The sequence below is a fragment of the Colossoma macropomum genome, unplaced genomic scaffold, assembly GCF_904425465.1.
Source record: "Colossoma macropomum unplaced genomic scaffold, Colossoma_macropomum, whole genome shotgun sequence".
Taxonomy (NCBI): Eukaryota; Metazoa; Chordata; class Actinopteri; order Characiformes; family Serrasalmidae; genus Colossoma; species Colossoma macropomum.
The window spans coordinates 23219613-23231978 of record NW_023494784.1 but is presented as its reverse complement, the minus strand read 5'-3'; the positions used below and the strand labels follow the sequence as shown (position 1 = coordinate 23231978).

Here is a 12366-nt window from a genome sequence, read left to right as displayed (position 1 = left end):
TCTTCAGTAGTCAGAGGGTTTGTCTACAAGTTGTCTACAAGCAAATACATCAGAAAGGTGTGCAGACAAACTACAAAATAGTTTAGCATAGAATAGCCAAAGTACTACTTAAAATGGTGACAGTAAAACAGTAAAAATTGTAGAAAGGTCATACTAATAATATTTGAATGTAGAAACTTGAGGTCAGTAATAGTGTAATTGGCATTAGTCAAATTTATGGTGGTTAAAGATGTTAAATCTCTCCCAGCAAATGGTTAAATAAGCATATGTGCTTTGATACACAAACTTGATATCTTGTAGAAGAAAGGCTGGGATAAGTCTATTTGTGTGATGACAGGACATGACGTGCTTTTTCTCCTGAGCTCAGAGTTGTGTTTTAAAAGGAGGATTAGGAGTGTGCGCGGCTGGAAGTGAGTGTACACCTGCCAGAGGAAGGTCCAGAGTTGATTGTGGCTCCACCCTGAAGAGCAGGTACAGCCTCCAGAGTCAGTAAGGCAAAATCTCACTTAGCAGCTCGCCTCACTTCTACATTCTTCATTCCACAGTGCAGAGAAACAGAAACGCTACACACAGGTTACAGGTTTCACTTTAACGAAATATGACGAAGTCGTTTAGGTGCTCATAACCTAGCTATAGATGCGTCCTGCTTAATCCTGTAATAAGAGGTAAGTTGAGATTTATTAAGCACTTTGTGAGTCGTGTTCACTCCCTCCACACTTTCTACATTATCAAGTCTTATTCTCAGCTGCTAATGAAAAACCTAAGCGCTTTATCGGTGAACGATCTTACAAGCGTTTTATGTGGCGCCTTTTTTCTTCTTTTTTTTTTTTATTTTAAGCTGATTTTTTATCTGAATCTCGCTACTGAATAGTGTTTGGTGTTTTCAGTTGTTTTTTTGTGGAGTTAATTGGTGCTCATTTTTTGGTCGTTGTGCTACGTTTAAAAACTGAATTAGGCTGTGTGGGCCTGTATTTTAAAAGTGTTTGATCTTTCCAGATTTTTTATAATTTTTAAAAAATTGCTCATAATAATAATAATGATCATAATTTTGTTATAAACTCAAAATTTTGTAAAGTTATTTACTGACTCGTGAAAAAAAAGAAAATTAAAGGGGAACATTAAATGGTTGAGATGTAAAGTCACTCAGAGTGGTTTGATGTGAAGCGCTCCGTTCTAGAGAAACTTACGAGTTAGAATTGTTCACGGTGTTGGTGATGCGAACCAGATGTCTGAGGAATTTAATTCCTCTAAAAGCTGCATCACAGAAAGTTATTACATTAAATGGTTATGAATATGCTGTCTGATACCTGACACATTGTTTTAAGGTAGTTTTGTGTTAAAGTTTTGGTCTAAAATGTCCTGTTAATCCATTTATTTTAATCCATTCATGGCAGAGGGGTACACGCCGGGCATTGTAAGGCAAAATACTCCGCAAAGAAAACTTATTTCTTTCAGATGTATCACTATTTTACCATCATCAACATTACATATAAAACACAGAAGATACGTGTATGTGCACTGGTGGTTTTGGATGGTAAATAAAATAGTTATATTTGTGTTGTAGACCTCGGGACCCCTGGTTCCTATCACCACCAATGTAAAGAAATCAGAGTCGGTAAGTCTCTCTTCAACAAACCACTTTACGTGACACCACTCTGAGTGACTTTGTTTAGATCTCAACCACCGAATCATACAGGATTTTTGAAAAATCAGTAGCGTTATGATTTGAAGTAATTTAGTAGTAGCCAACTCCACTGCATGTACAGCCAAAGAAATTAATAAATAAATTTAAAGAATTTTAAAATTGTTTTCTGTGTGCCTCATTCTAGGAAAAGTCACATTATGTGCTTGTATGTAGGGGGGTAACGATACACCCAGTCCGCACTGGATTTGATTCACAGTGCCAGGTTCTCAATTAAGTATTCTCATAATATTTCGAAAAAAATTCTAAATATAATCACTTTGCCCATCTTACTAATGACACTAGAGCTGGGAGGCAGGAGGGGTGTTGGAGTGAGTTGTTGATTGGCGCTGATAGTGTTTAAACAATGCTGTTATATTAGATGACAGAAGTAACAATGTCAGTTTTCTGCAATGCGTTGTCTCATCTTCAAAATGCACAGTATCACAATATCACAGTTTATTATTACACTACCAGCAGGGCAGCACATATATGAGCACGACTGTGATCTTTTTTTTGGCTACTTATCCTGGGACACATTAACTTCGTTGGAAAATTCTACTTCTATTATTATTCATTTTATCTGTCAATTAATTAATTAATTAATTAATTAAAGGTGGGGTGATTGCACAGTTACTGGAGTTGACTACATACTAGATATCTTTATTGCAGTGCAGAAAGACTCAGTTCTGTCAGTGCTTGAACTGGTTTTGCTTTTCCCTCTGGTTTGCAGGTGCTGTTATCAGCAGTAGGCAGGATGAGTTGGGGAGCGCTATACGCCCAGCTGGGAGGAGTGAACAAACACTCTACCAGCCTGGGAAAGATCTGGCTGTCTGTTCTCTTCATCTTCCGCATCACCATCCTGGTATTGGCTGCAGAGAGTGTCTGGGGGGATGAGCAGTCAGACTTCACCTGCAACACACAACAGCCCGGCTGCAAAAATGTCTGTTATGACCACTTCTTCCCCGTCTCACACATCCGCTTCTGGTGCTTGCAGCTCATCTTCGTGTCCACCCCAGCTCTTCTGGTGGCCATGCATGTGGCATATCGCAAGCGTGGTGTCAAGAGAGACCTCATTGCGACTAGGGGTGACAAAGCAAACGAGGAGGACCTGGAGAGTCTGAAGAAGAAGCGCTTGCCTATTACAGGCTCACTGTGGTGGACATACACCTGTAGCCTGTTCTTCCGGCTCCTTTTTGAGGGTGGCTTCATGTACGCTCTCTACTTTGTTTATGATGGTTTCCAGATGCCGCGTCTTGTCAAATGTGAGCAGTGGCCCTGTCCAAATAAAGTCGACTGCTTCATTTCACGACCAACAGAGAAGACGGTTTTCACCATTTTCATGGTGGCATCTTCTTCCCTCTGCATTGTTCTCAATGTGGCAGAGCTGGCCTACTTAATCGCTAAAGCATTAATGAGATGTTCAGCTAGAACCAAGCGAAGGCACTCGTACGCACATCCAGACCATATGTCTAAAGACAAAACTTATATGCAGAACAAAAAGAATGAGATGTTACTATCACCAGCCTCTGATTCCTCAACTAGCAAGTCTGTATAGGACATCCAGTGCTGTATGATTATCAGTAAAGACCCCTGAGGACATTTTATGTTTTCAGTTAACTTGTTTTATGTTGCCTATGATGATATATATACACATGGTATTGGTCATAAATGCCTAAAAACAGACCGCAGTTGTAAAAATGGCATTGTTTCTCACATTCCACACTTCATTAGTTTTCTAGTTCAGGCTAGAAAGACCAATGGTGACACCTAGTGGTCAAAACAAATAAATGTTCATGTTGACTTTGTTCTCGAATGTAATGTAATTGATCTGTTCTGTTTATGGGCTACCTGACTGACATTCCTTTTGCATTGTCACATAAGGCAGATGCCTATGGTTATGCTGGTGCTTTAAGATGTTTTTATCAATACAGCCAGTCACTTTCACTTTAGTCTAGCCTACCTTACACTGTCTGTAGACTACTAAGGATGTGATTGCATATATCGGTTGCGCAGGCCTCTGTTGGTTCCTCCTTGTCTTCATCTTTTTAAATAAACTTCTTTGCGTTTTAGCTTTTTGAATAAATATTTTTGATTCATTGAGTGATATTCTGTTTATGGTGGATCCATGTTATGTCCTAATCATTTTGCTTGTGTCAGATCATGTAAAAGGAATTGTCAGCCCATTCCAGCCTACAGAGTGCCTTACTAAACTGACTTTGTCAAAGTTGGTGTTGCTTTAGCCTGCAATTATGTACTAAAATGTTTAAATACCAGAGAATAATTTTGCACATCCTGTTCTAATGATCAAGAAATCCAGCTTCTCTTGGTGTTGTTCTGTGTAAGCAAAAGTTACTGACTGCTGCTCCACTGTCTAGTTTTAGCAATGCCCTTGCACCGACCCCTACAGGACATGTCATAGCTATCGGTTTACGACTGTGCCTTATTATAGTTTGTGAATTTGCCTCCCTGTTCTCTGTTAATGGTGAAGCTTTAAGATGTTTTAAGCTTTAAGATGTAGTATAATGTGATGCAAATGTCTTGAGCATTCAAAAGTCAACATGGGGCCCTGAGGGTCAGCCTACCTGTGGACAGGTGAGAGTGAGCAATAGGGCACATAGTTAGCTCTTCTGTTGCACGTTCTTTTTCACCACCATTTGAGGTCACTCAGAAACGTCTTTGTACATGTTCTGCATTTTTTGTACAATTAGATTGCAGGAGAAAATTAGCTGATACCTTTATATTTTGCCAAAATTGAGTGTCATTTGCACAATTGTGTTCTTGTAGTCTATGTTTAACACCATAATAAATTCTTACACACTAGATTTTTGTGGGTGTGATTATGTTTTATTGTTTCAGCTGGGAAGCGCTGGTGTTCTGCCTGTGGAAAGCCGAAGGAGGGCGGTGCGTTTCCATGCTATTTTGGGGAAGGGCTTCATCAACATTTAGCCTGCTGGTAACTTTTTGAATTTATGTATAGTTGGTCGGGCTATAGGCGTGTCTGTCAATCAATCAATAAATGAGTGAAATACTGGCGGATAGGACTGTAGATGATTCGGCTGTGAGTTTTGGGGGGTTTCTGAAAGCTGGCGGACTGCGTGTTAGCCCTGGGTGCTAGGCAGTGAGTGTGTGAAGGCCCGTGTGAAGCTGAGTGATGGGCAGAGAGGGGCGTGGCGAGCAGCGTCCTAAATCCGCTCCTGCATGGCCACACAGAGGGAGAGTGGCGATGGCTGGGATTGGGAGAGAGCTGCGCCTCGCCACAGCCGGTCTCCACGTCCGAACCGAATAACTAGCTGTTTTCCCGCAAACGGCAAAAGGTCGCCCTCGGGTCCACGTGTGAAGAAGTTTTTTGTGCATGAATAAGTTGGCTGGCTGCTTTCAAAAGAGTTTGGTAAGCTGGCAGAGCTGCCAGGATTTGGGGACGGGGGGAGAGGGGAGGGCTCCTGCTGCCTTGGGAGGTCTGTATCCAGCGCACTCAACTTATGGCAGCAATGGCCGCTGGACATTACTTTCTGTAACTATGTTTGGCATCTCCAGTCTAAGGTATGCTTAAAGCTAGGTTGTTACCAATACCATCTTTAACCAATTTCACAAATCCTGGATGAATTAAGGTCTGGTTGCCTCAACTTGGAATTCCTACAGGTTTTCCACTCTGATGTGTTGGAATATCACTGGTTAGTATTGATAACTAACTAACACTGTAGGCATCTTTCACACCTACTTCTGTTAGGTCCATAAAGGACGGGACAACCAGCAGAGGTACAAAAGGAAATCTGGCACCTTCCCTATTATCACACAGGCTGTCATCTCACCTAACCTGAGACAAGATTTTCTCTGCACTCTTGACATTTTTATATTTTAACCTATCATTTTAGCAACAAGTAAAAAGAAGCATTGTGTAGCTAATCGACTTGGTGGATTTACAGTTAAAGAAAGAATATCAAAACATTTATGTATTTATGTAATAATAAGGAATAACCATTTGCAATACAATAGTAAATGTAATAGAAATTTCAACTATATTGAATCATTTTCCCACACTAGAATCAGCCTCAGTTATTCAGTTATTTGCCCAGTGGGACCCACATATTTGGGGATGAACAGATTCACATTATTTAGAGAAAAATATTCAGGAGAATTACTGAATCTGAGTTGCCTAATGTATATTTGCAAGTATTTTTATAAGGATATTTCCATTTAGGAACCATTTAAGAATGTTGTGTATATGTTACCATTTGTACTAATAGAGGCTAAGCACAACAAGACGTTTAACTTTCCTCTGTTTTATCCGTTCAATTGAAATACTAACTATACCTTTACAAGCTCTAATTAAACTACACTGATTCTAATTTTAAAAGTATGAGCTCTAATTGCACTATAATGCTTCTAAATTTCTTTTTTTTTTTCTTCAGGTGTCATAAATAGCGAACCTTAGTCGATGGATTTACCACTCTCAATACAAGAACATTTTAGTAAGTAACATTTTTTCACCTCTGGTTATGAATAAATGCATGTTTTTCTTGCTCTTTTGCTAACTTGTTTCATGTACTGACAAATAAGTTTACTGCTGTTCCTTAGAAATTTGTGTTTTACATACAATGTTCAAAAGCCCAGAGCAATATTCAATTAGTCATTAATGGCAATGGTGTTAATGGTTACATATGTGGTGTGGAAAAAAAGTATTCCTAATTAAAATGGACAAGTGCAGAACTAAAGCAAATCATGTTTGTGCACCTGCTAAAACTGTTCATTTTAAATGCCGATGGGGAGATATTACCCATGAATTTATTTCTGGAATGAAATAGTGGCCTTAAGTGACAGTAGGTTGCGTCATTGTCATTATTTAAATGAAATCTCCATATTCTTCTCTTAAATGTTCTTAATTTGGCTCCATTAGTAGGCCTAACTATGGGAACAGGGTACATCAGGGCCCTCGACATCAGTGTCCACTCAATGCTCTCGGCTGTTTTTGAACATTATAATGTTGATCTCAGCACATGCCTGCTGGGCAGTGGAGCGAACAGGTGAGAGAGAAAGAGACTGCGTGTATGAGTGTGGTGATACAGTGTGTATGAGTGTATGCGTGAGTGTGAGGGGAGTGAGAGAAAGAGTGTGAGAGAAAGAGAGTGAGAGAGAGTTTGCTTACACTGTGCATGCCAGGTTCATAGCAGCCAGTTAGATGACTAAATAGAAAGGGCCAAAACATCTCTATAAAGTTTACAGTTAAGGACGATAACCTACGAAGCTCATATATCAGTATTTGTTTAGTCCTTTTTTTGTTCTCATCATTTGTTTGATTGTTCTGAACGACGGCTGCTTGATCAGTGCTGGGTGACTGGATTTTCCTCAGAGACGTGAAATGCTGTGTGAGTTAGTGTGGGATGGTTGTAAAAGTCAAGCTTGTTCAGTGTATTTTAGCTGTATTGCCATAATCGGTTCAGTTTAAATGTGCCTCCGAGTTGCGAGTCAAGGCAGGCACCACCGTTTGGATTGTTTTGTTGGTGATGCTCCAAACAGCTGTTGCTCACTGTGTCCTGTTGGTAGTTTGTGTTTCTAGTAGTACTTTTACGACAAGACCTCTGATCATGTCCTTTTTCTCCTTCTTCCTCATCTGTTTTTCCCCCTCTCCCTGGCTACATGCCCCTCCAGACTGTACTTTCTCCCTAGGCTAGAAATCGTGAAGCATGGGTGACTGGAGCTTTCTTGGGCGGCTGTTGGAGAATGCACAGGAACACTCGACAGTGATCGGCAAGGTCTGGCTGACTGTCCTCTTCATCTTTAGGATCCTGGTGTTGGGAGCGGCGGCGGAGGAAGTGTGGGGTGATGAGCAGTCGGACTTCACCTGCAACACGCAGCAGCCCGGTTGTGAGAACGTCTGCTACGACGAGGCTTTCCCCATCTCGCACATCCGCTTCTGGGTCCTGCAGATCATCTTCGTGTCCACGCCCACTCTCATTTACCTGGGTCACGTACTGCACATTGTCCGCATGGAGGAGAAGCGCAAAGAGAGGGAGGAGGAACTGCGAAAGGCCAGCAGACTCCAGGAGGAGAAAGAACTCCTGTATAGAAACGGAGGGGGAGGGGAGGTTGGCAGAGGAGGAGGAGGAGGTGGGGGAGGCGGCGGCGGCAAAAAGGAGAAACCGCCAATCAGAGACGAGCACGGCAAAATCCGCATCAGGGGAGCCCTGTTGCGTACCTACGTGTTCAACATCATTTTCAAGACCCTCTTTGAGGTGGGCTTCATTTTAGGTCAGTATTTTCTCTATGGCTTCCAACTCAGGCCGCTGTACAAGTGCGCGCGGTGGCCCTGCCCCAACACCGTGGACTGCTTCATCTCTAGGCCCACGGAAAAGACCATCTTCATCATATTTATGCTTGTGGTGGCTTGCGTGTCTCTTTTGCTGAATCTGTTGGAGATCTATCACCTTGGATGGAAGAAGGTCAAACAGGGCATGACCAACGAATGTGTCCCTGACCACGAGTCGCTAGACCACACTGAGGCGGTGGAGACAGAGTCCATGACCACTGCCCCCAGAACTGCCCCTCCCACCCTTAGCTACCCACCCAACTACAGCGAGGCCACGGCCGAGTTCAAGATGGATCCTCTGCACCAAGAGCTTCAGGAGCCCTCCCCTTTCTACATTAGCAACAACAACCACAGGCTTGCTGCTGAGCAGAACTGGGCTAACCTGGCCACCGAGCAGCAGACTCGGGAGATGAAGGCCACTGCTCCCTCTCCCTCCTCTTCCTCCTCCTCTTCCTCCTCCATGTCCTCCTCCTCTGATAACAAGCACCAGCCCAGAGAAGATGCTCCCCCCACCAGTGTTCCCAGCTCGAGTGGTGGCAGCTTGAATGGCGGAAAGTGTGAGTTTGAGGAAGGAAACGTCACAACTGTGGAGATGCACGAGCCACCTAACACGCTCACTGACCTCCGGCGGCTGAGCAGGGCTAGCAAAGCGAGCAGTGTAAGAGCAAGGCACAATGATCTGGCTGTCTAGTGACCCTACTCACAGCTCAGATTTTTATATATATTAAAACATAAACAGGAGAGTTTAAATGGGAGGAAATGAGAGGCAGGTTGCTGGATATAATTGGGGAATTAAATAAAAAAAAGTACCCTGACAGCTGTGCAGTCAGTGAGTTGTAGTATTGTAGTATTGTAGTATTGAGGTTCAGCACGTGAATGGTGTCTGATGTTAGGTGGTAGTTGAGTGGATGGATAAAAAGTGAATCTGTTCAGATGTTAAGTGTTTAAATGTATTTCACAGTATGACTGAAGGCCTGTCTGTACTTAATATTTAATAAAAAACATATTAAGTGCCTGACAAAATAGATAAAAATCTATTCTATTACAAAGAGCGTTCATAGGTTGCCACTGTATGAGCATTAAAGTTCCTAGATTGTTACATGTAGATACTATGTGGACAGTAGCCTTTGTATCATAAAGCTGTCTTGACTGAACTGTCCTATTAGTGAAGTTAGTTTGTAATTTCTTTATTTTTAGCTCCATCAGAGTACACTGTATCATTTAAATTTCATGGTACTAATTGTTTGTATGCATCTTAGGTTTAATGTTTACTTTGTGTTCAGGAAAAATAATAGAAAACACAAAAAAATACTGATGCACATGCCAAATGCACATCCTCAGATGAGAGAAATCAAACTGTGAAATACTGAAGCACAGTGAAATATGTCTTGTTTGATATATTTCCAATCAATATTATTACTTACATTAGTATAAATACAAATACAGATGTTATTCAGAGGCTATAGCTTTTAGCTAATGGGGACTGACATACAGGAACTACAATTCACTGATTCACAGCTTATTTCTTTGACCTGGTTACCCGCTGCTCAGTCTGAAACTGAAATCTCCCCTGAAATTGTAAGAGATTGCTTTTCAAGGTGGGAAAATGGAACAGGGGAGGCATTTCATTTTGAAATAGTGGTCAGAAAACACTGCATATGCAATGAAGCTTCCTGTCTCTCCTTTTTTGAATTACATCCCAATATACTATCTTAAATGTACTTTTAATTGCCATGATTCCAGCTCCTGCCTCTACATTTGACTCACCCAGAGTGAAAAAATTGCATATAGGAAGAACAGTGAAAGGTTTTTCTACTCAAGTTAAAAAGCACATTGCCAAAGCACCAACGTCATCATGAAATATATAGAATCCTCAAAAAAGCAGAAACCTAAAAAAAAGCTCATCAGTTGAGTTTTTTTAATCTTACAGGTTGGCTGATGCAGAGATTTTGGTTCACGATCTGAACTTATTCCCACAGGCCCCTTGATTTCAACTTTACACTCCTAGATTAGATTTGAGAGTTTTTAATATATAACTATGTTTCATTTTGCCATCAGATACACAAGATCACTTTTTAATCAATTTAATGTAGACAGTAATGTGAATAGGAAAGTACTGACTCTCACTACATGTGCTATTGGAAATTTCTATTAGTTCTATTTCTAAAAGGGCTGCTTTTTAAGGAATTGGTTGATAACTAAAACAAAATCAGTGCTTTACTGTAGTCAGTTTGTGATTACCAAAATGATGTATTTGCTTTTAATACATCAAGGATACCACAAGTGTCTTTATGCCATTATGAAGACTATCCCATCTTTCCTTCTTGTCCACTTTCAAGTTACTATTGAGGCCCTTACCATTACTGACTACTACAGCTGGAATAGGCAAGAGAACGCTCAGTCCTTTGTATGAAATACAGCAAAAATAGGCCAGCCTTATAAATCACACAAAATCAATGCAAAACAACTACTCTAAAGACCAACAAGCTTTCAGACATACCACACCAATCAAAGGCCAGAAGATGCGCTTTTACCCCCGAAGCTGAGCAGACGTTTGCTTGTGACAGCACTAAAAATATTTTACCTTTATCAAAACACAGTATTTAAAGATGTATGTTATTTATTTTCTGCTATTTTAATGTACTCAAAACAAAAGCGTGTTGTCATTTTTGGTTCTTAAAGTTTACATTTTAGTAAATAGATGAAGATTTGCACATTTAGGCAAAACATGCTGTTCAGTTAATTACATATTGGTAGAAAAGAGGAAAAAAAAAGACTCTGCTTTGATATTTTTGATCCTTAAAGGAAAATGTCTTAATGCTAAAATAGTGACTCTTTGTGTTAAAGACAGTATTATTCAAATAAAATGACATCAAATGTGATTTGTAAACCCACCTTGTAGGGTACAGGAATAGGCTTCCCATGTTTGGATTTTAAGACTGTTAACTTTTAAGCCTGAATGGAATGCAGAAAGGTTGGACATGTATAAAAATATTTCATCAGTGTTGAAAGAACTGTACTTCTAGACCCATGAGTAATGTTCTTAGTTGCAGCCTTTTACCTTACTGTAACACTCATCTCTTGAACTACTGATTTATCTCATGCAGAGCAAGACTACTCTGACCAATCAGGGAAATGAACCATCTACATATGCTCAGAACAGCAGCCTGTTTAAATGCTGTCTTAAGAGAAGTGCCTTGTGTATTAAATTTTGTAAAAACACGTTGATGTAAATGTTCATTTACCTCAAATGTTTACAAAACTGTTACTAAATAAACATTTTGTACCATAAAACCATTTTTCAATTTGGTCTGTGAGATTTATCTATTGTAAAGGAACACTGCCTCCCGGTGATATTCGTTTTAGAGATTACGGCTTTTCAGCACTGAGCTCCAGACCTACTAGGAATCCACTCTCACATGGAGACAGAACATATCAGCTAACTTTTCAGTGCATACAAAGTGTGAGATGAACCAAGCCAGAAGAGTCCAAAAAGTGCTCAGGGCAAACAACTACGTAGTTGGCACGTGATATGCATAATCTTTTGAGATGCTCTCCATTTTACCTCACGTTTCCACAATGAGCTATATATGCTAAGAAAAGCAACGGCCAACAATACCTACAGAGATTTCTACAAAGAACATACACTTAAGGACCTATGACCTTTGAACTTATCACTACCTGACAGTAAATTCCTCATGGGGGTGTGAAGATGTGATAGTGAGCTGGGAAGAGGCAAATATGACACTTCACTCACACTTCACGACAGCATGCACATATGCCAGCAAACAATTCAAGTGAAACCAAACAGTGATATTTTCATCCTCAAATGACAAAAGTTGACTGTGAATACCTCACAAAAACAATCTCTAACATGTTGGCAGCAAGCTCAAAATATCAGGTGAACCTCCAGCCCTACATCCCTTTCCCTGAAAATAGTAATGCTGTTACTAAGTTTGATGAATTTTACCAAAAATTTAACACATGCTGCAAATGCATTGCGATTCTGTACATTTTTGTTATGACTTTGTGCTGCCCTCACTAGCGACAAGGTCAGCAGACACACAGCTTAGCTAACAGGCCAATACAAGCTCCCCCAAGATAGAATTTTAATTCCCAAGAGTCATTATAGAAGTTCAGCATAAAAGTACAAAAATACTACCTGAACGTTACAAACCTCAAATGTCTATGTTTAAGTTAGAGCTTCCATAAAATGTAAATATAAAATACTGCTAACTTGATGCTAGCACAACACTGCACAACAGAAATTACCCTTAGCATTATGCTAGCAGCGGTAATTAGATTTTAAAAAAGGCTATAAAGAGAATTAAGGTCTCTGCTTTAAACATTGTAATGTAATGACATACACAGTATGTAT

The 12366-nt window shown here is 40.3% G+C and overlaps 2 protein-coding genes across 6 annotated transcripts; both read left to right on the top strand.

Annotated features, from left to right (window-relative positions):
* Nucleotides 1–257: 257 nt before the first annotated feature.
* On the top strand, nt 258–4504 carry gjb8 (gap junction protein beta 8). 4 transcript variants are annotated; one of them, XM_036558379.1, is made up of 3 exons: nt 519–665; nt 1565–1615; nt 2415–4504. In XM_036558379.1, exon 3 carries the CDS (start codon nt 2439–2441, stop codon nt 3237–3239), a length of 801 nt encoding a protein of 266 aa, XP_036414272.1. In that variant the 5' UTR covers nt 519–665; nt 1565–1615; nt 2415–2438; the 3' UTR covers nt 3240–4504. The 4 variants fall into 4 exon arrangements, with proteins under 4 accessions (XP_036414437.1, XP_036414356.1, XP_036414272.1 ...); XM_036558544.1 differs by lacking the exons at nt 519–665; nt 1565–1615 and adding an exon at nt 258–471; XM_036558463.1 differs by lacking the exons at nt 519–665; nt 1565–1615 and adding an exon at nt 416–489.
* A 527-nt stretch (nt 4505–5031) lies between these two features.
* On the top strand, nt 5032–8718 carry gja3 (gap junction protein, alpha 3). Of its 2 annotated transcripts, none has more exons than XM_036558044.1 (3): nt 5032–5072; nt 6094–6153; nt 7331–8718. In XM_036558044.1, the coding sequence occupies exon 3, from the start codon at nt 7366–7368 to the stop codon at nt 8677–8679; it is 1314 nt and encodes a 437-aa protein (XP_036413937.1). In that variant the 5' UTR covers nt 5032–5072; nt 6094–6153; nt 7331–7365; the 3' UTR covers nt 8680–8718. The 2 variants fall into 2 exon arrangements, with proteins under 2 accessions (XP_036413937.1, XP_036413852.1); XM_036557959.1 differs by having other exon boundaries at nt 5043–5224.
* The last annotated feature ends 3648 nt before the right edge of the window (nt 8719–12366 follow it).